The sequence below is a fragment of the Sus scrofa genome, chromosome 12, assembly GCF_054392235.1.
Source record: "Sus scrofa isolate SSC_HxYL_T2T_F1_AM1 chromosome 12, Sscrofa_HxYL_maternal_Yorkshire_Landrace_v2.0, whole genome shotgun sequence".
Taxonomy (NCBI): Eukaryota; Metazoa; Chordata; class Mammalia; order Artiodactyla; family Suidae; genus Sus; species Sus scrofa.
Genome location: NC_139394.1, coordinates 11,212,324 through 11,232,434, shown reverse-complemented (window position 1 = coordinate 11,232,434; position 20,111 = coordinate 11,212,324). Strand labels below are relative to the sequence as shown.

The 20,111-nt window shown below is 42.4% G+C and overlaps 2 protein-coding genes and 2 long non-coding RNA genes across 46 annotated transcripts in view; 1 reads left to right on the top strand and 3 right to left on the bottom strand.

The window, feature by feature from the left end:
• Positions 1-7,882, bottom strand: part of LOC100626206 (ATP-binding cassette sub-family A member 10) — a 46,935-nt gene extending 39,053 nt beyond the window's left edge. The window contains 4 exon segments of the mRNA XM_084983165.1: positions 1,251-1,354; positions 1,971-2,135; positions 3,532-3,739; positions 7,461-7,882. Coding sequence (XP_084839291.1) covers positions 1,251-1,354; positions 1,971-2,135; positions 3,532-3,739; positions 7,461-7,736 — 753 coding nt within the window. The 5' untranslated portion in view covers positions 7,737-7,882.
• A 104-nt stretch (positions 7,883-7,986) lies between these two features.
• Positions 7,987-16,495, top strand: LOC146398035 (uncharacterized). Its single transcript, XR_014820894.1, has 3 exons — positions 7,987-8,209; positions 10,979-11,105; positions 14,534-16,495. It is a non-coding gene; the product is annotated as an uncharacterized LOC146398035 (long non-coding RNA).
• LOC110256158 (uncharacterized) lies at positions 8,185-9,448 on the bottom strand. The gene is made up of 3 exons (XR_014820906.1): positions 9,282-9,448; positions 8,635-8,752; positions 8,185-8,578 (listed from the first exon to the last, which is right to left on the bottom strand). It is a non-coding gene; the product is annotated as an uncharacterized LOC110256158 (long non-coding RNA).
• Positions 16,496-19,584: 3,089 nt separating the features above from the next.
• Positions 19,585-20,111, bottom strand: part of ABCA5 (ATP binding cassette subfamily A member 5) — a 133,000-nt gene continuing 132,473 nt past the window's right edge. For all 43 annotated transcript variants that reach the window (XR_014820869.1, XR_014820859.1, XR_014820866.1 and 40 more), the window contains one exon: positions 19,585-19,883. Coding sequence is in view for 27 of the 43 variants with exons in the window: in XM_021068102.2 (XP_020923761.2) it covers positions 19,776-19,883 (108 nt within the window). In the remaining 16 variants the exon portion in view is untranslated. The remainder of the gene's footprint in view (positions 19,884-20,111) is intronic.

Below are 20,111 nucleotides of genomic sequence, written 5' to 3'. Positions count from 1 at the left end.
TATAGGAAGGAGAAAGATGTCTAGGATAGAACCTTGCAGAATTACAGATTTAAAGAAGTGAAAGGGAGTTCCCGCTGTGGCTCAGCAGTAACAAACCCGACCAGCATCCATGAGGCCCTCACTCAGTGGGTTAAAGACTCAGCCTTGCTATGTGTGGTGTAGGGTCACAAATGCAGCTTGGATCTGGCCTTGCTGTGGCTGTGGTGTAGGCCGACAGCTGTAGCTCTGATTCAACCCCAAGCCTGGAAACTTTCATATACCACAGATATGGCCCTAAAAAGACAAAAAATAAAATACAACAAAATAGGAGTTCCCATCGTGGCTCAGTGGTTAACGAATCCGACTAGGAACCATGAGGTTTTGGGTTCGATCCCTGGCCTCACCCAGTGGGTTAAGGGTCCGGCGTTGCCGTGAGCTGTGGTGTACACAGCTCGGGTCCATCGTTGCTGCGGCTCTGGCGTAGGCTGGTAGCTACAGCTCCAATGAGACCCCTAGACTGGGAACCTCCATATGCCATGGGAGCAGCCCTAGACAAGGCAAAAAGACCAAAATAAATAAATAAATAAATAAACAAACAAATAAATAAATAAATAAATGAGTGAGAGTGTGATGCTGGATAAGACTGCAAGAATGGCAGGGAAAGTGAAGGAAAACCAGGTGAATGCTATGATTTTTAGTTCAAAGATGAAGTAAGACAGGGAAGGAAAAATGTCACTTGTCACTTGGCCTGAGCATTGTTACTGACCTTAGAAAAATCCGCTTTGGCTGTGTGCTGGGAACAGGAGCTACACTGAGGCGAGTCAACCCTCTCAAAAAGTGGAGGCAATGAAGGGCGTGTGCCTGAGGAGGAAACGTGGACGAGAGAAGCGCTTGATGAGATGTGCAGACATTCACCATCTGAAATGCTGAAGAGAAGTCCCTCGTTAAAAGGGGAGGTGAAGAAAGGGAACGCGGCGGAGGGGTGGAGTCCACTGTGCAACTTTCCTGCTCAGGTTGAAAAGGACAAAACCTCAGCCGAGAAACTGAGGAAGGACATGAAGGATGAGGCAGAAGGGGAAGGATGGGTGTGGAGACAGCAGGGTCGTCGTTGTAGAAGGTTCGTGTTGGGAAGCTGGAAGAGAGTTCCAGCTTCTGTCTTCTCAGAACAAGAGGCAAAGGAGTGAAGGGTACGACGGAGGAGGAGGCCGAGACTGCAAGTGAGGGGGAAACAGACAGAAGATCTCAACAGGGTTTTGAAGTTAGGCACTTACTTCTATAACTGCAGCATTCATTGCAGTTGGAAAAGCTACAAACCCTCTTTGCCAGTACGTTGCCAAGGGACAAAAAATTTCATCATACACAGCCCATCAGTGTTCTTCAAAGAGGAGGAAAAACACGGGATCATTATGCCATGGAATCAATGAATGGAACTAAAACATGAACTTCGGCTCTAAATGAAATATCTAAATGTCTGCCCAAAGTCCATGATTGCACAATCTAGAGCATTTTTATTTTATTTTTTATTATGATTTTTATTTTTTCCATTATAGTTGTTTTACAGTGTTCTGCCAATTTCTACCGTACAGCAAAGTGACCCAGTCACACACATATATATACATTCTTCTTCTCACATTATCCTCCATCAGGCTCCATCTAAGGGACTAGACATAGTTCCCTGTGCTGTACCGCAGGATCTCATTGCTTAGCCACCCCAAAGGCAAGAGTCTGCATCTATTAACCCCAGACTCCCAGTCCATCCCACTCCCTCCCCCTCCACCTTGGCAACCCCAAGTCTGTTCTCCTACAAAGCTGGAAGAAAGAAGAATATTACCGCACGGTTGCCAAAACAATGAGACTCATTCTATAATGAAGACTGGTCAGAAAAGAATATTACTTCTTTTCTCGATTTTATTAATATTCCTCTCAGTTATTCCCAACAGGGGATTGGATGAATAGCCAAAGAATACTGGAATCCATTCTCCCGTGGTTACCTGAGTATTCAAAGTGTTCTCCGATATCTGGGGTTCGATGCCCCCACGGGAACTTTAGCCGATATAAGAAAGCGTCAGTGAACACAATTCCCACCATTTCAGAGTCGTTTTTTGGAAATACTCTGTCCATGGTGTCTTCATCAGGAGTCCCAATGATTGTCCTTCCTGCCATGTGTAGAAAATGTAACTAATCATATAAACTTATTACGAGAGGACACAGAACCAAGTTGCAAGTATCTGGGTTTCCCATATAATCATGGGAGTTATACACTATCCCAAATAGGTGCCTCTTAAGTTAAGGGCTGAACGTCTTTGCTGCTGTTTAAAAGTCAATGTCAATGTGTGAGGCTTGAGATGTGAATGACACACCCCTGACTCTGAACAACAGAGGTCTGAACTGCACGGGTTCGCGTATACGTGGAGTTTTTCGGTGGCAAATACTGCCTTTCTACACTGCCCAGGGATTGGTCGAATGTGCAGAGGCGGAACTGCAGATGGATAAATCTTGGAAGCTGAGGACACCCAGATCCAGGCGCCAACTCTCAATTACTCGGATTTTTCGACTTCCTGGAGGATGGGTAGCCCCCTGTTGTTCAAGAGCCAATTATGTTGGTTTTAAAAAACCAATTTGCAGCATATATTTCTAGCATGATCCCCAGGTCAGTAAAGAAAAGCTGAATTTGTGCACCTATATGCATGTAGAAATACACGTTTATATAAGTGGGCATGTGTATGTTTGTGCACGTATTATCCTAAAAAAGGTACACACAGATTTAAACGGGACCCACGGTATGGATGGAAGTTAAGATGAAGGCAAAAGCGCTCTTCTTTTTTTTTTGCTTCATCCAAGTCTTTACTGCTTAACTTTTTTTAGCCTGGCTATTACCCTGGCAACGAAAATATATTTAAAACTGAAAAGAAAAAAAATTTAAATAATCAATAGAAAGACTTGAGAATGTGGTGGGGGGGGCGGTTTCTTGCCAAGATTATAAACCGATTGCTATCATGTGAAAATAGTATGCCAGGAGAAATAAATTGCATGCAAAGAATCAGAGCACAACAATCAGAAATTACAGCCCACCCACATTCTTTGGAGTCAAGAACGCTCTCTAAGGCGTTCCCTGATAGCCAAGCGGTTAAGGATCTGCCCTTGCCACTGCTGTGGCTTGGGTCGTTGCTGTGGCCTGGGTTTGGTCCCTGGCCCAGGGACTCTCCCATGCTGTGAAAACTCTGAAAATTAAGCTCCTGACATTTATAATGAACATGTTTACAATCTGCAGAGGTAAACAGGCAATCTGCAGAGGCCAACAGGTTGTTAGTAAGTTCAATAATAATGAAGGCTTTGGAAATTTCTGAAGTCCAATGTATGGCCTTCTTTTAAAATACTTTTTTATACTTTCATGTATTATGTCCTAAAATTTGTATTAATTTTAACACAGTTGCCCCAGTTGAGGACCACGGACCCACAGGCAGGGTAAATAAACTCGATCTGCAAAACGAACTTCAAGTTAAACGTGAGCTGGTGGCATAATCATGAGACCTCGATCACCAAACAACACACCTGTCATAAAGGAAGCCATAGTCATCTTATTCATTATCCTCTGCGTCACGTGAGTGACTGGGGTGTAGGCCACCACCTCTGGATCGGAGTCATTAAATTCATCCACGTGCCCCAGGACACGAGGGGGCTGTTCAGGAAAATGATTAGCTTTGAAGATTTCCCGAAAGGTGCACAAAGACAGCACGAGAAGCAATGCGACTGTCCATTCCTTCAGCACACAAAAGAGAAATGAGCCAAGTTACAAGGGGGCCAGAACAATGAGAAACATTTAAACACAACTTAAGACAGAAAGTCCTTGAGCGTGGCTTCTTTCCTCGCTCCAGCTTTTTTCCTGTCCCAGTTACTATCTATCTTTTGAAGAAACCATCATTGCAAAAACACAACTCTTTTTTTGGAAAAACACTATTAACAAACTTGTTTTATTCAATATACATTCTTCTAGGCACATCTGCAACATTTATAAAAACTTAAGACTAGGTCACAAAGTAAAGCTCAAAAATCTCAAAGACTCAGATTCATACAGACCAGTGTCATCTAGCCACAATAAAATTAAAATATATGTAAATAGAAAAAGGTTGTAAAAATGTTCCCCTTGTGTAATAAATAACTCATGACTCAAGTGAAATAATACCAAAAACATTTTAAATACTTAAAACTGAACAGAAAAAATACCATATATCAAAACTCAAGAGACACAATGGACACAGTTACTTAATGGGAAATGTACAGCCTCAAATACCTGAATAAGGGAGAAGAGGGGCAAAAAATTTAAAAAAAAAACAAAAAACTAAGAATTCAACCCAAAAGATTAAATAAAAACATGGATAATGTTAGTAAAAAAAAAATTCTAAAATTAAATAGAAAACAAGTATTCAATCTTAAGAATCAAGAAAGCCAGGAGTTCCCGTTGTGGCTCAGCAGAAATGAACCTGACTAGTATTCATGAGGATTCAGGTTCAGTCCCTGGCCTTGCTCAGTGGATTAAAGATCCAGCATCGTCATGAGGTGTGGTGTACGTCACAGACATGGCTCAGATCCCGTGTTGCTGGCGCTGTGGTGTAAGCCAACAGTTGCAGCTCCAATGCAACCTCTAGCCTGGGAACTTCCATATGCTGCAAGTGTGGCTGTAAAAAGCAGAAAGAAAGAAGGAAGGAAGGAGGAAAATACTACGTCCATGGATCTTAACCTAGTAGCACAGCACTCCTGGTAGTAAGGCCACTTCGGATTACACGCCCTCACACGGTGCGATGTAAGCAGACAGCATCACATATGATATATTCTTGCCCAAAGTGGTGAGCCTGAAGTTAATCCAATTTTTTTATCTAAATTGTGTTTACAAGAAACACAGACGGTCAAGGGAATGAGTTAAACGACAGAATGAAGAGGGAAGCAGGTAAATACAGAACATAGTGAGTCAGCTCGAGCACAGTGTTGGTCTCATCGGTTTGGTTTGAACAAACCAACGGGAAGCAGCATTTGCGGGAGATTTTAGGAAATCAAACTTGGACATGGAATTAGATGTCTACTCACAGTTAGACACCTAGATGGAATTACGGCTAACTCTGTGAAGTGTACACGGCGATTATGGAGGAGAACACATCCTTGATTTTTGCAGATGCTAGCTGAGTAGTTAGCAGTCAAGTGTCATGTGTTTTATGACACAAATTGAGGGGAGATAAGGAGATAAAAATGGCAAGATATTAGGAGTTCTCACTGTCGTGAAGTGGGTTAACAACCTGACTGCAGCAGCTTGGGTCGCTATAGAGGCACAGGTTTGACCCCTGGCCTGGTATGCAGTGGGTTAAATGATCCGGTGTTGCCAGAGCTGCAACTCTGATTCAATCCCTGGTCCAGGAGCTTCCACGTGCCATGGATGGGTGTGACCATTAAAAAAAAGGAAAGAAAAAAGGCAAGAAGAAGTTAACAGTGATCACACTGCAGCACTATTCACAATAGCCAAGACATGGAATCAACCCAAATGTCCACTGACATATGACTGGATTAGGAAGATGTGGTATATATACACAATGGAATACTACTCAGCCATAAAAAAGAACGAAATAATGCCATTTGCAGCAACATGGATGGAACTAGAGACTCTCATATTGAGTGAAGTTAAGTCAGAAAGAGAAAGGCAAATACCGTATGATATCACTTGGAACCTTTCCACAGAAAAGAAAATCATGGACTTGGAGAATAGACTTGTGGTTGCCGAGAGGGAAGGGGAGGGACTGGGAGGGACTGGGAGCTTGGGGTTAACAGATGCAGACTATTGCCTTTGGGATGGATTAGCAATAGGACCCTGCTGTGTAGCACTGGGAACTCTTGTCTAGTAACTTATGATGGAACATATAATGTGAGAAAAAAGAATGTATACATGTATGTGTAACTGGGTCACCATGCTATACAGTAGAAAATAATAATAATAAAAGGTTAGAAAATGTATGTTAACAGTGATCAAATACAGATTGTGGGTACATAGCATAGGATGTGACGTCATCAGACATATTTCTACATTTGAAGATTTTCTTCTTTCTTTCTTCATTTTGCTTTTTAGGGCTGCACCCACAGCCTATGGAGGTTCCCAGGCTAAGGGCTGAATCAGAGCTACAGCCAATGGCTTATACCACAGCCATAGCAACACAGGATCCGAGGTGCATCTGTGACCTACACCACAGCTCACGGCAACGCTGGATCCTTAACCCACTGAGTGAGGCCAGGGATCGAACCTGCATCCTCAAGGATCCTAGTTGGGTTCATAACCCCCTGAGCCACCATGGGAACTTCTGTTTGGAGATTTTAAACACCACTAATAAGTTTTTTTAAAACTGAGTGGGTCTAATATATGCCACAAATAAACCTTTCCACAGAAAAGAAAATCATGGACTTGGAGAATAGACTTGTGGTTGCCAAGGGGGAGAGGGAGGGAGTGGGATGGACTGGGAGACTGGGGTTAATAGATGCAGACTATTGCCTTTGGGATGGATTAGCAATGAGATCCTGCTGTACAGCACTGGGAACTATGTCTAGTCACTTATGATGGAGTTTGATAATGTGAGAAAAACGAATGGATACATGTATGTGTAACTGGGTCACCAAGCTGTACGGTAGAAAAGTGACAGAACACTGTAAACCAGCTATAACGGAAAAAAATAAAAATCATTAAATACCAAAAAAAATTGAGTGAGTGACCACTGTAATGGTACCCTTTATCAACATAATATACTAACGGAGTAGAACTGAACTGTTTTAGGAGCCATCGCACAATAAAAAGGGGGCTGTGAACTCTGTGAGCTCCCACTGAAATGTTAGTGGCTATTTTTAAACAGGACCCAGATCTATGTGGCCATGGCAGCTCCAGCCACACCTCATGGTAACACAGAGCAAATCTCTTCATCCTAAGGTCCATGCCCCTGTACTAGAAACTCTGCAGAAAGCAAACATACTGCAGAGTCTTCCCTCATTTTTTGCTAATGAATTTTTCTCCAGCCTTACCAATTACCAAAATTTTATCAAAATGTCCCCAATAGAGCACTCTGAGTTACTCATTTAAAATCTATTTCATTTTGCCTCTTTCTTTTTTTTTCTCTCTCTCTCTTTTTTTCCTAATACTGAAGTTGGCCCAGGGTAAATCAGAACGACTCCATGAGATTCAAGTGGATCACATCTTTGGAGAATGGCTAGTTCTATTCAATAAAAATGCCACTTACTTTGTTTTTCAGGAACTGACATATGAGCCCTTTAGTTAATTTCACCTTTTGCCATAATCTTTAACCTATTCTGCAATATTTGCCAAGTACTATATTGAGAACCCCAAATCAACGAGCCCGTAGAATTTGTGAACATAAAAAAGCAAGAAAAATGGCATAATATGAAATAGTAGATTTTCATTCACTAAATAGGGAAAACTATATATTTGCGAACCATACCAATAAGCTTTCTTTCTTCATCCTCCATTTTTTAAGAAGATTCTTGTAGAGAAGGGCCTGAGTTTGTTGACACACACTTATCTCCTTTTTAATCATTCTGTCCTGTTCATTGAGAGAGACGAAAAGTAAATACTGTGGACCAATAATGAGGTGAGAAAAAGACACACCACCCCCCAGAAAAAAAAATCCAGTTACAAAAAAGCTTCTGAACACTTTGAAAACAGAGTCCCGGATGTCTTCACTGGAAGCCTTATTTGGCATTAAAGTAACACACATTCACGAGGGGTTTTTTTGGTTTAAAAGCAGGAAGTATTAATGAGTGCACACTGTCCTGCCAGCTCAGCCTCCTCTCCAGGCTCTCTGGTTACGACACAGATGAGGGCTACGGGGTGAGAGGTCTCTTCCCTCTTGTCTCAAGAGTAAGCTATTCTGCCAAATCTTGACCTGATAACAATCTCAAGTCAGTCAGAGAATGAGACGTCAGAATAATATTTAGAATCCAGTTGCCCTTAGTTTAAAAAAAAATAAATAAGTACTCCAGGAATAAGAACCAGCTCTGGGTTTCTGTTATTCAGAGGTTTGCCACACTGGTCTGCCCTTGGAACGGCAGGCTTCTGCGTGCCTATGTGATGGCGTCTAGGAAACCACTGAGGAAAGGAAAGCTGAATCACATGACAGTCATTCCTAAAATCCCAAAGACCTCCTATCTCGCCTTGAAACTCACGGGTGGCCTTTTAGGAGGCAGAGAGGTAAGATGCCTGCAGATGGAAATCGAAATCGAAGTCCTCGTTAGCTAGGATGCCTGGAGTGACTGGGGTGTGCAGGGTCTGCCGGAGTGACTGGGGTGTGCAGGGTCTGCCGGAGTGACTGGGGTGCGCAGGGTCTGCCGGAGTGACTGGGGTGCGCAGGGTCTGCCGGAGCGACTGGGGTGCGCAGGGTCTGCCGGAGTGACTGGGGTGCGCAGGGTCTGCCGGAGTGACTGGGGTGCGCAGGGTCTGCCGGAGTGACTGGGGTGTGCAGGGTCTGCCGGAGTGACTCGGGTGTGCAGGGTCTGCCGGAGCGACTGGGGTGCGCATGTCTGCTGGAGCGACTCGGGTGTGCAGGGTCTGCTGGAGTGACTGGGGTGCGCATGTCTGCTGGAGCGACTCGGGTGTGCAGGGTCTGCTGGAGTGACTCGGGTGCGCAGGGTCTGCTGGAGTGACTGGGGAGTGCACCTGACGGATAACGGGGCTGCTTCTGCGTTTTCAACTTGAAATCCTGGAGGCGGTCTTTCAGCATCACAGCACTGGTGACTGAAATTCATGCGAATCATGTTGATGTTCTATACAAATTACAATGTTTAGAGAACTGACTAGACGTCTCCTTTTTTGATGAAAGGTAAAGCTATCTCCGTTCTCCCCTGAGAGAGTTTCTAAGGGGAAACACCCATCTCCGTGTTAAGGGCTGGAGAGGGTCCATCAAAGACTTTTTCAAAGAAAAAAGAAAGCACAGGAAGAAACAACTTGTCCTAAAGCCTACACTTTCCCCAAAAGTAAAACCCTGCGAATTCTTAAAAATGCCGTTCAGAGACGCGTAAACCTGACACACAAAAATATTAATAATATTTAGGCACGCTTCTGAGTCTATCTTCCCTTTGACGACCGCACTAAAATACGCTTTTACCACGTTTAAAAAATTAAACCGCTCAGGAAACAGGATGATTTAGAACCATCAGAACAATGTAACTGCAACACTGTCCATCAAGAGGTCTGGCCTGAGCTGGGTCCTTTGCGCCTTAATTACGTGATGCCGAATGAAAGGTAAAAACAAACTTGGACTTACTGTCAGGAAAACCAGAGGGAGGAACTTAGAAGCACCTTTGAGTCACTGGTCTCTTTCTGTCCAGAAGAGCGGTTCTGTCTGGCCCCTCTTAAAGCTGCTTTCATTCAGTTTGGCTTCTGAAAACAGGCCATGGTCTGTGCGTAAAACGCCTGCCAAACTCATTCTTCACTTGGTAAGATGTTTTCTTCCCAAGTTGTTCCACGGGAGGGTGCTGCTAAGGGCGGTTGGCTACACATGTCACGTGGTATTTGCTTACTGGTATTTGTTTATTGCTCCATCTTCCTGGCATATGCAAAAAGTGATCAGCTTCAAGAAGGAAGAGGGGGGAAAAAAATGGTCCTGAACAAGCCTATGTTAACTTTGAATGATTAAAAATTCAACTGCCAAGCAAAAACCGGGCAGATTAGAAAGAAAGGAAATTGAACAGAAAGAGGGAAAATGAGGATCTCAGAAATCAGAATAATTTATACGAGAAAACCTTACCAAAGACTTAACTTGACTTCAATGAAATGGTTCTTTGTACTCACCGACGCCTATGTGCTAGAAAGGACGCTAAGGGTCTGAACTGAACTATTTCATTTACACGCAGAGCAAACCTTTGACACTGGTGCTATATTTGCACATGTTTTACAGATTTAAAAATCAAGACTTAAAGGTGAAGTTATTTGCAGAAGCTCAAGTAAAGGCAGAGACACTCTTCTGGACTCCAAGCCCCCTCACTCTTAGCTACCACTGTGAAAATTATGCTAATAAAAACAAAGATATTTAATACCAATTTTAATAGATTAATCACTTAAACTAGATGGGCAGAATGCTTTTTTTTTTTTTTTTTAGCTACATATATTGGACAGTCTCAGAATTATAAACAACCCCTGTTCACCAACCCAGAAAATCTCCTTCCATGATTTTAACTGTAATCAATACATTTCTTGGGATATGGACACAAGTTAATAAGCACTCGTGAAAGGGAAGGGCAGAGAGAGAGTGAAGGACTCTGGTGACTATTCATGCCGTCACTGCTTTCTCGAAGAACACAGAAATAAGTATTTCCATTTACTTTATGTTCCCTCCTGTTTTTCATCACATTTCTCTTCTTGTTTCCTAGTTATTACTAGAAGTAAAATTCATGAACTGGAAAACTCCAAATATTTAACCTGGTCCTGATCCCAGACATTAATGAGAATATTTACTTTAACAGGTAGGAAAAAAAAAAAACAACTAAAATCACATCATAGGGAGTTCCCGTCGTGGTTCAGTGGAAACGAATCTGACTAGCATCCATGAGGACAGAGGTTCAATCCCTGGCCTCGCTCCATGGCTGTGGTGTAGGTTGCAGACACAGCTCGAATCTAGTGTAGCTGTGGCTGTGGTGTAGGCCGGAGGCTACGGTTCCAGTTTGACCCCTAGCCTGGGACCTTCCATGTGCTGTGGGCGCGGCCCTAAAGAGACAAAAAATAAAAAATAAAATAAAATAAAATTGTATCGTAATACACACATACACTTTCTCAGAAACAAAACTGAAAGAATCCTGGTCCGTTTCCATAGTTTCAGGGATGGCAGTCTCCAAAATGGTGCAAGGAAGTGCTTATAGGATTAGGAGTCTGAGACCCACATTCCAAAGTGTCACTCACGGGCGAAGTGCTTTGGACACGTGACTGTTGCACATTTCCCACAGGGCTGGACCTTTTCTGTTCCAGGACTCTGTACTCTGAGAACAGGGCCGCTCTTCTGCAGGGTCCCAATGCTGAAATCCTCCAAAGTTGGATTTCCCAGTGACTGTGCTCCCTGATGTCAACCCAGCCTTCTTCAGCACACCTCTCACAGGTCTATATTCTTTTTATATTTTTTTCATTGGATCTTTTTGAGGGCTTTTATTTTTTTTTAATTGAAGTGCAGTTGATTTACAATATTGTGTTGGTTTCAGATGTACAGGAAAGGGGTTCGGTTATTTTTCTTTTCTGATTCTTGGACATTAGCGGTTATGACAAGATATTGAATACGGTGCCCTGGGCTGTACAGCAAATCCTTGTCACTTTTCTCTTTATATAGACTTGTGCCTGTGTGTTAATCCCGTCTTCCTAATTAATCCCCCAGCTCTTGCCTAACTCTTTAGTTACCTCTTTTTCTCTATATCTGTGAGTCTGTTTCTGTTTTGTATATAGATTCATTTGTATTATTTTCTAGATTCCACATATAAGTGATATTACGTATTTGTCTTTGTCTGACGTCAGTGAAGTATAATATTCTCTAGGTCCATCGATGTTGCTGTGAATTTCGTCCTTACATTTTTTTTTTTTTTTTTTTTTTTTGTCTATTTGCTATTTCTTTGGGCCGCTCCCGCAGCATATGGAGGTTCCCAGGTTAGGGGTCGAATCGGAGCTGTAGCCACCGGCCTACTCCAGAGCCACAGCAACTCGGGATCCGAGCCGCGTCTGCAACCTACACCACAGCTCATGGCAACGCCAGATCCTTAACCCACTGAGCAAGGGCAGGGATCGAACCTGCAACCTCATGGTTCCTAGTCGGATTCGTTAACCACTGCGCCACGACGGGAACTCCCCTTTTTTTTGTTGTTTTTGTTTTTTTTTTTTTGCGTCCATACATTTTGTTGATAGCTGAGTGATATTCCATTGTATATATGGACCACAACTTCTTTATCTGGCAATGAACACTGAGGTTGTTTTCAGGGCTCGGCTATTGTGACCAGGGCTGCTCTGAACATAGAAGTGCATGTATGTTTTCGAATTAGAGTTTTCATCTATTCCAGAGAGATGCCCTGGAGGGGAACGGCTGGATCCCATGTGGTAACTCTAGTTTTAGTTTTTAAAGGAACCTCTGTACTGGTCTTCACCGTGGCTTCACCAATTTACACCCCTGCCCACAACAGTGCGGGGGGGGGGGGGGGTGGCTTTTCACAAATCTTTTTAATCTTCTCCTTAACCCTCTTATTCTCTGAGTCCCTAGCCCTATGTCTGCACTCTTGCCTTGTGCAGCTACATGACCAGTTTCACGAGGAATCAGAGCCCCCTGGGCTGCCCGCAGCTCCCAGCCCTCCGGGGGTAACTTCCAGAAAGAACGGGGCCCAGCCTTTCCACTCTCAACCCTGCTGCCCAGTCTCATCAGACATTACTTTTTTGCCAAAAAAACAAAAACCAAAACCCAAAAGCCACCACGCTAAAAGGTTTGGAATATTTGGAGAAACACCAGCTCGGGAGGCAGGGCCAGGCAGGGAGTAGACGCCGTGGGGACAACTGCGCAGGTGCCTGGAACTTTCCTGTGAAAAGCGCCTGTGTCTGTGCGGTTCCCACAAGCAGGTCTGCCTGGCCCTGCCTTTTCTGCTGGCTCGCAAGCTCTCCCAGTGCCAGGTGAAAGCTGCACCGGGCGCCCCAACACGGGGGCAGGGGGAGACGCAGGAAAGAGGCGAGCGTCCAAACCGAGTCGAAACCCGGCCGTGGAAGGTTCAAGAAGCAGGAAACTCACCGGCCAGGCTGGTCTTCCTCCAACGGGACCGAGACGTCTCAGCGCCTCCCGCCAGAACCTTCCACGTCTGCGTAGACGCCTTAAAGGGGTTCAGCCAGCGGGTGTTCCATCCAGACGGTCTCGACCACCCGCTCGAGGCGCGCCCTTGAAAATGGCCTTTCCCCGCGGGCACGCGGCGGGGGCGGGGCGGCGGCCTCCCGTCACCCCCAGCTCGCGGGGCAGCCAGAGGTCACGTCCTCTCCATGACCCCTCCAACAAGGTCTGATTTTTGCATTTATAACTTAATTTGAAGTCACCTCTTAGTCATATTGGATTTTCCCTCCCACAACATGGTGAAATTCTTTGGTTCGCTGTCTTTCCCAAAAAATGTATGTTTTACCCTAAAAGTCTTGCCCATCTTTTGCGAGGTTTATTGCCGCACAGTGGTAGCGTTTCCATGATTAACCTAATAGGATTTATTTTGTAACATTTTCTAATTAATTGCTGCTTGTCTCTAGGAGCCGCAGTAATTTTGTATGTTATTTTGAACTCTGCCATACTCTTATTTATCCTAATTGTACATGTTTGAATTTTCTAAACGACAGATTTATCTAAATAGATTGTTTTATGATTCCTGTTTTCTTAACAAGTCTCTGAATTTGAATCGCTGGGATAAACCCAACTTGTTCCCTCACCCTCTGAGGCTTTCATAATATCCCAATTATTTTCATGGTGCTGGTTTAATTATATCTTGTGTAGCTGGTGTTTCCTTATACAGTCTCTGCTTCCCCCCAATTTTTTTTTTTCTACTTGGTCATTAATTATAAAGCTAAGTGATGCTCAGGTTTCTGACCTATAGAAACTGTGAACTGATGACTGTATGTTGTTTTTAAGATGCTACATTTGGGGACAATTTGTTATGCAAAAGTAGACAATTAATGCCCCCTTCTATTTCTCTGTAATGCCCAACACACTCTTAGCCCGTGAAAGTCAAGGCTCTTTCATATCCCCAACTCCTAACCTAGTGTTTGGCACAAGGTAGGAATTTAAGAACAAAAGAAAAAGTTGAATTTAAATCACGGACAGACTGACTTACTACAAAGCTTGTGACTGAATCTCAGTCCAGTCTGGGGTGGGTCACTGTACACCAGCCACTCATACACCTCAGAGCGATGTAAAATCTCTTGACCATGGTAAAGTAATCTTTATTATTATATTATTATTGTTATTTTTGTCTTTTTAGGGCCGCACCCTCGGCATAAGGAAGTCCCCAGGCTGGGGGTCGAATCAGAGCTGCAGCTGCCGGCCTGCACCACAGCCACAGCAACACCAGATCCGAACCACATCTGTGACCTACACTGCAGCTCACGGCAATGCCAGATCCTTAACCCACTGAGCGGGGCCAGGGATCGAACCCACATCCTCATGGATACTAGTTGGGTTTTGAACCTGCTGAGCCACAGTGGGAACTCCCACAGTAACATAATCTTCCGATGGTGGACTCTTCACAAAATTGTCCTTTCTCCTCTAAGTGACTAAACAGCATTTCAGTCAGGCAGTGTTCGTTGCCAGGAGCCCCTCAGGGACAGTTGCCAAACACTCTGAAGTCTGTCCGCGGAGACTCTCACAGCTTTTGTCGCTCAGGTTTCACCTGAAGCGAGACTATCTTGCACGCAGCAGGCAATTCGGATGGCCATTCAAGTCTGAAAATCACTGCCTCAGCTAAGGCCAACTCTCACGTTCCTGGGCATCTTGCATCACTTCTGACTGATCATCTTCCATTGATTTGGCAGGAAGCCGAGGCAGTGGCAGCCAGCCACCACCAGCCCCCTCTGGCCACTCACACGCCTGCAGGTGTGTGGAGGCCTCGCAGGGGTTGACCTATGACGGCTCTTACCTCATCAGTTCAGTATATGTTGTCATAAGCCAGAAGCCAGATACCACAAAAAGTCAGAGGTCAAGCATCTGAGCTCTGAAGTCCCACTTCCCCGGGCTCAAATCCCAGCTCTGCCGCTTCAGAACTCAGCGTCATCGGGCAGATCATTTAAGGTCTCCGGCCTCAGAGTCTCCAGCTATAAAGTGGGGGTGAAAATAAACATCTTCACGTCTCCAGCTTGTTGTAAGGATTGAAGGGAAAAAAGAGTCAACCCCAGGGGTTCTCAAATGTGAGCCCGCGTCGGAATCCCCTGGATGGTGTGTTCCAACACCAATGGCTGGGTCCCACTCCTGGGCTTTCTGATTCAGCAGATTTGGGCCAAACTGAGGATTTGCAGGGAGAACGAATCCCCAGCTGATTCTGGCATGGCCCGTCAGGGAGTCGCAGTGCAACAATACCCTGCACGGGGTAAACCCTCGATAAATGGCAAGCCATTACTATTTCTAAATCGCAGTTCTTACATATCAAGTATCCTTTTAAAATATTCCAATAAAATGACACCTTATGGACTTAATCTTGATGCCTTCTCCCACCTGAAAACGATCATTGAGAGTTTTCAGTAACTGCTTATAGGGGAAGAAAAAAATCTGAGTTTTCTCAAATATGTATCACTAGTTTAACTATTGGAAGCAAAATAAGGGGAGAGAAGTAAAACGCAGACTGTGATTCTATCTTTATTGTTGATGATGCCCCAGAAACTTATTTCCTGCAAATTTTACCATTCCTGCCCATCCCTCTCCTGAAGAGCCCAATACAATTTGCCTTCGGATTAAGAAATGATAACGGAGCATTCCCTGCTCTTCCTTTGGAAAGCACCTAAAAAGTTTCAATTTTGTGGCTCCTTACAGGGACCAAAGGAGGGAATTAAAACTGATGATTTAAGAGCTCTTGCTATCAAGTTCCAGCTACCACACAACTCCAATCCATTCCAACCTCTGGCTGTTCTGCCTTTTTCCATTTGAAATGGAATGATGAATGGCTGGGAATTCTGGCTCACTCCTCATTTTTTGTTCTTTGTTCTGACATTCTGAACCCTGTTGTCTCCTTACTATTTCCCAAATGAACTAGTACAAGGATGACCCTTTGGCTCAGCAGTTTACCCTCCGGCTTCCTGGACTGACTTGCTGGCTCCAGCGTGGGCTCTTCTGAGGCCACTGCTCACAGCTTTGCCCCACCCTTTTCTGGAACCAGGAAGGGTCCCCGGCAGCATGGCCCTCTGCTGCCATCTGGTGGTCAAAGGGTTTCACATCTTGCCCTGCCTCTACCAGGCACCTGAAGCATGAGATGCAGGATTGGAAACGGAGCGGGGAGCCTGGACCTTAATAGTGAAGTCTGAGATAAAATGCTTTTTTAATTAAAAAAGGGGAGGCTGCATTTACCCAAGTGTGGTATCAAACCTTCTAATCATGTAGTTTTGTGTATGCTGTCTCTTTTTAAAATGCTTAAAATTATGCTTACTGGCTTAATCTGATTAGATGGGCAAGAGTTGCTTTGGTGCTTGAAAAAAACTTGTTCATTAAATCTAAAATCTTGTCTAAGTGTTAAAGAGAATCAAATTTATTCAGACATTCTAAGGAAATTGATAAATATGTAAGTAAAACATTAAATACTTGGTAATTTAATCTGTCAAATGTAATAAAACGGAAGTAAAACAGAAGTATATTTTCATGAAATAGACTTGAGATAAAAAGATCCATGAGAATATCTGGTTTAAGTTTAAAAAGTGAATGTGAATTAAAACACAAGTAACGATAAACTTTCTTTCTGTATTTGAAGACTCCCAACAGATACTAAAAATAAACTACAATTTTTAGCGCAAGGTTTTTTCATGTTTAATATGAGCCACTCATTTATTCATTTGTCAACGCTAACAAAGACTCCATTTCATTGTACAAAATGAAGGACTGTCTTAAATGTTCATTTCTTAAAGCTTATTACTAATAATATATTTCTTTTTCGTAAACGGCAGCATTGAGAATTACTTACATATATTATGAATTAAAAATAAGTAAACTTTTACCTTATAAGAATAGCTGATATAAAAATTATTCACCTGAGGATAAATTCTTTCATTTTTAGGTAACATGTTCTTTCAGGAAAGAAAATGAAAAGTCAATGTTAGCAATATTAAATACAGTAAGGATTAAAAAATAAAAAAATACAGTATGGGCAAGTATTCCTACTTTTTAAAAATGAATGCCTTTTTATGTGTTACATAAAAATACAGAATATTTCATCAAATTCAGAGTACAATCAGAAGGAAACGTGTGACCAACAGAACAATAAAAAAGCAGGACAGCGCTTACTCTAAATAGCATTGTGCTCCAATAAAACAATGTTAGTGCCACTAGCAAAGCCTCTGTCATATTATATTAGAGTTAGTTGTGTGAGTAGGTAACTTCCTCCTGCGGGACTGTAAGGTCACACGGGCTCAAGTGGGTGGTTATCATTCCATCCGGAGAACCCACTGCTGGGAACCTGATCACTGAGAAGTCTGTTGAATTCAATTACTGTAAGAAACATCTTAATCATCAAAATTAAAATATTGATTTTAGATAGTTTGGGCCAATTTAAAGAAAAGAGTGCTTTTAAAGAGAACCTACAGCTGTTCATTGAGAACCGGAAAAACAAATAAACAAAAAACCTAAGAGCTCACAAAGGGAAATGTAAAATACACACATCAGCACATTTTTTATGCTCGTTCCTAACCCTGCAGACAAAGGTTTGCCCTATTCGTCACTAACCAGAGTCACTCAGTGAAGTCCAGCCTTTACTTTTAAAATTTGGTCGTGGATGGAAAGTATAAGCAAGGTGATGCTGCTTTTTCTAACTCTCCCCTAATATATGTATTTATATTTATTTGTATTGGTACAGAAAGTTTTGAAATCATAATTTAAGACATTTTGAACGGTACACTGTCGATAAAGATAAATTTCATGTTTGACCTGCCGTCTCCTTCTCTGCCTTCCCCACTCACCCATGCTTTCCTAAGTATTAAATTATACTTCTGAATAGGAAAACGTTTATTACTGTGAAAAAACAGGAAGAGAACATTCCTACAAATAATTTAATTCATGACCAAAATATGTTCACTCTTAAGTATGTAAAAACTAAAAAAAAAAAAAATCAAATGTCTTTAAAAAACAATGCATACAAGAGCCCAAGAATAAACAAACTGAATGAATTTAATAGATAGAAACCTGATTATGACTGGTCAGCGTAGCTACAAAAATACATCCCAAAAAAGCCCCTGGAAATTCACTTGAATATTAGACACTAAAAGATATCTCCTTGAGTTTATGGCACCAGTTAGCAATGACTTGCTTAGAAAATGCTATGTGTTACTTATTAATGTATTTACAAAGGTGAAGATTTTCTTTCCAATGTTTCTTGACTTGTATTTTTACCAAAGATGTAAAAGCAGGATTCTCAGGGTAGGAATCCAAAAGTTTTAGTAGCGTGAGGCAGGTGACTTGGTAATGAAAGATTAAAACCTAGTGCCAACTAATTCACACAAGGAGAAATAACGTGGCTGTCAGATGTAAAACCCAAGCAGAGACAGTTAAACACTTAGATTAGTTAAAAGATCTCTGAGACGGTGGGTAAAGTACCTGACGCTGCCCAGCAGGATCAAAGCCACAGAGGAAAGTATCACTCATGGACCTTGTACTGAGGCTGAAAAACATACACTGCTGTAAATCAGCTGCTGGAGCCTAAAACCACAGATGTCCTATGACACAGCAGAGCAAGAGTTTAATAAGTTTTACCTACATTAGTTATAGCTTCCTTAAAGGGTTTGGCTCAAATTTAAAGCAACTCAGTACTAAATTCTCCTGTTGTGATCAGTGTGCTTTAATTAAGGCTCTTTACAATGTAAGACTCACACCTCCAACATACTTACTTTTTTTTTTGCAGAGTTCATTCTTTCATTCATTTGGGCTGAACTATGTCAACTGGTAGATCTATCTGATACTTACTGTCCATACATAGGCTCTACAAGGAAGTACTTCTAAGATTACCTTAAGCATCATCTTACTTCAACTCTGTTACAGAGTGAAATTCCAGTTTCTTATTAAAGAGAATTATCTCTTATTTACTTATCCTTAATTTAACCCTCAAAAGTTTATATTCCACCACACTCCAGAGTGAATCTAAATAAACCTATACAGTGATACACTTAAAACTCCATAAAGGAGAGATACATGCAAATAATAAAGTTTGTTTCTAGAATAAAATAACGCGTGCCCTTTGGAAGGAAGACGATTAAAAATAAACTTATATCTTCCAGGAGGGATGGAGGAGAAGGTACACCTTAATTCTGACAACTCTAAAGATGACTTATTACTCTGGCCACAAACAGTCAAAGAATTAGACTATTACATAATAAGAGTCTAGACATAATTTTCCATAATCATTGAAACACCTCTGAATTTTACCATAAGCAAAAGAACTCTAACTTCATATACCTGAGTTGCTTATGTCTAAAATCACCTAATAGAACAAGGTCTCACTGCAGTTATTTTGGCTGGTGAGCGCCACCTAGCGGATGTCACTTGCCACAAACCTCTACTTGCACTGACACTGTCCAGTGTTCATGCTTTCCGCTCTTGAGAACATCAACTTCCATTCAGTTTCTTCAGAAATTAAAAAGGAAAAGCAAGGCATTTTTGCATTCTGTCTCTGTTCTATGTATTACTTGTGTATTAGGTTTTTATTGAGTTCGGGACATGGCATACTTAGGTAACAAGATGACAGAAACCTAAAAAATAAAGAAAACTGTTCCAAATAAAATTATTCTATCCCTGTTGCTTCAAATCATAAACTTGCAGTTTCTGCAAAGTAAAAAAAGTACATATTCACCTTCACAGACAGGCTACAGTTCAATATACTTCAGATACAAACATGCAGTTTCAATGAAGAATACGTAAGTTTTATTTGAAGAGAAGCAGAACACATAACCACAGTATTTCCATGAATGAAGTTGGAAAACTCCAAGTGCTTTCACGGTTCCTCAATTACCGTCAAACAACAAACTTTTCAAACCAAAGTTAAAGTAAAACAGAAAGAAGTTCAGTAAGCGGACCAAGAGCAATGCAAATTCAAAATACTACTCTGTCTTCCTGCGTTCTTTCCCACCAAAGGGTGCTGTTTAAAGTTCCACAACTATTATCTTCTTCCTCTTGTTCTTTCGTGAGTTCCACAAACACCTGCATGAAAGCAAATAAATGAATACAGTATTTTGCACTGCAATTCTCTCAAAAAAATATTTAGGAGTTCCCGTCGTGGCGCAGTGGTTAACGAATCTGACTAGGAACCATGAGGTTGCGGGTTCGGTCCCTGCCCTTGCTCAGTGGGTTAACGATCCGGCGTTGCCGTGAGCTGTGGTGTAGGTTGCAGACGCGGCTTGGATCCCTCGTTGCTGTGGGTCTGGCGTA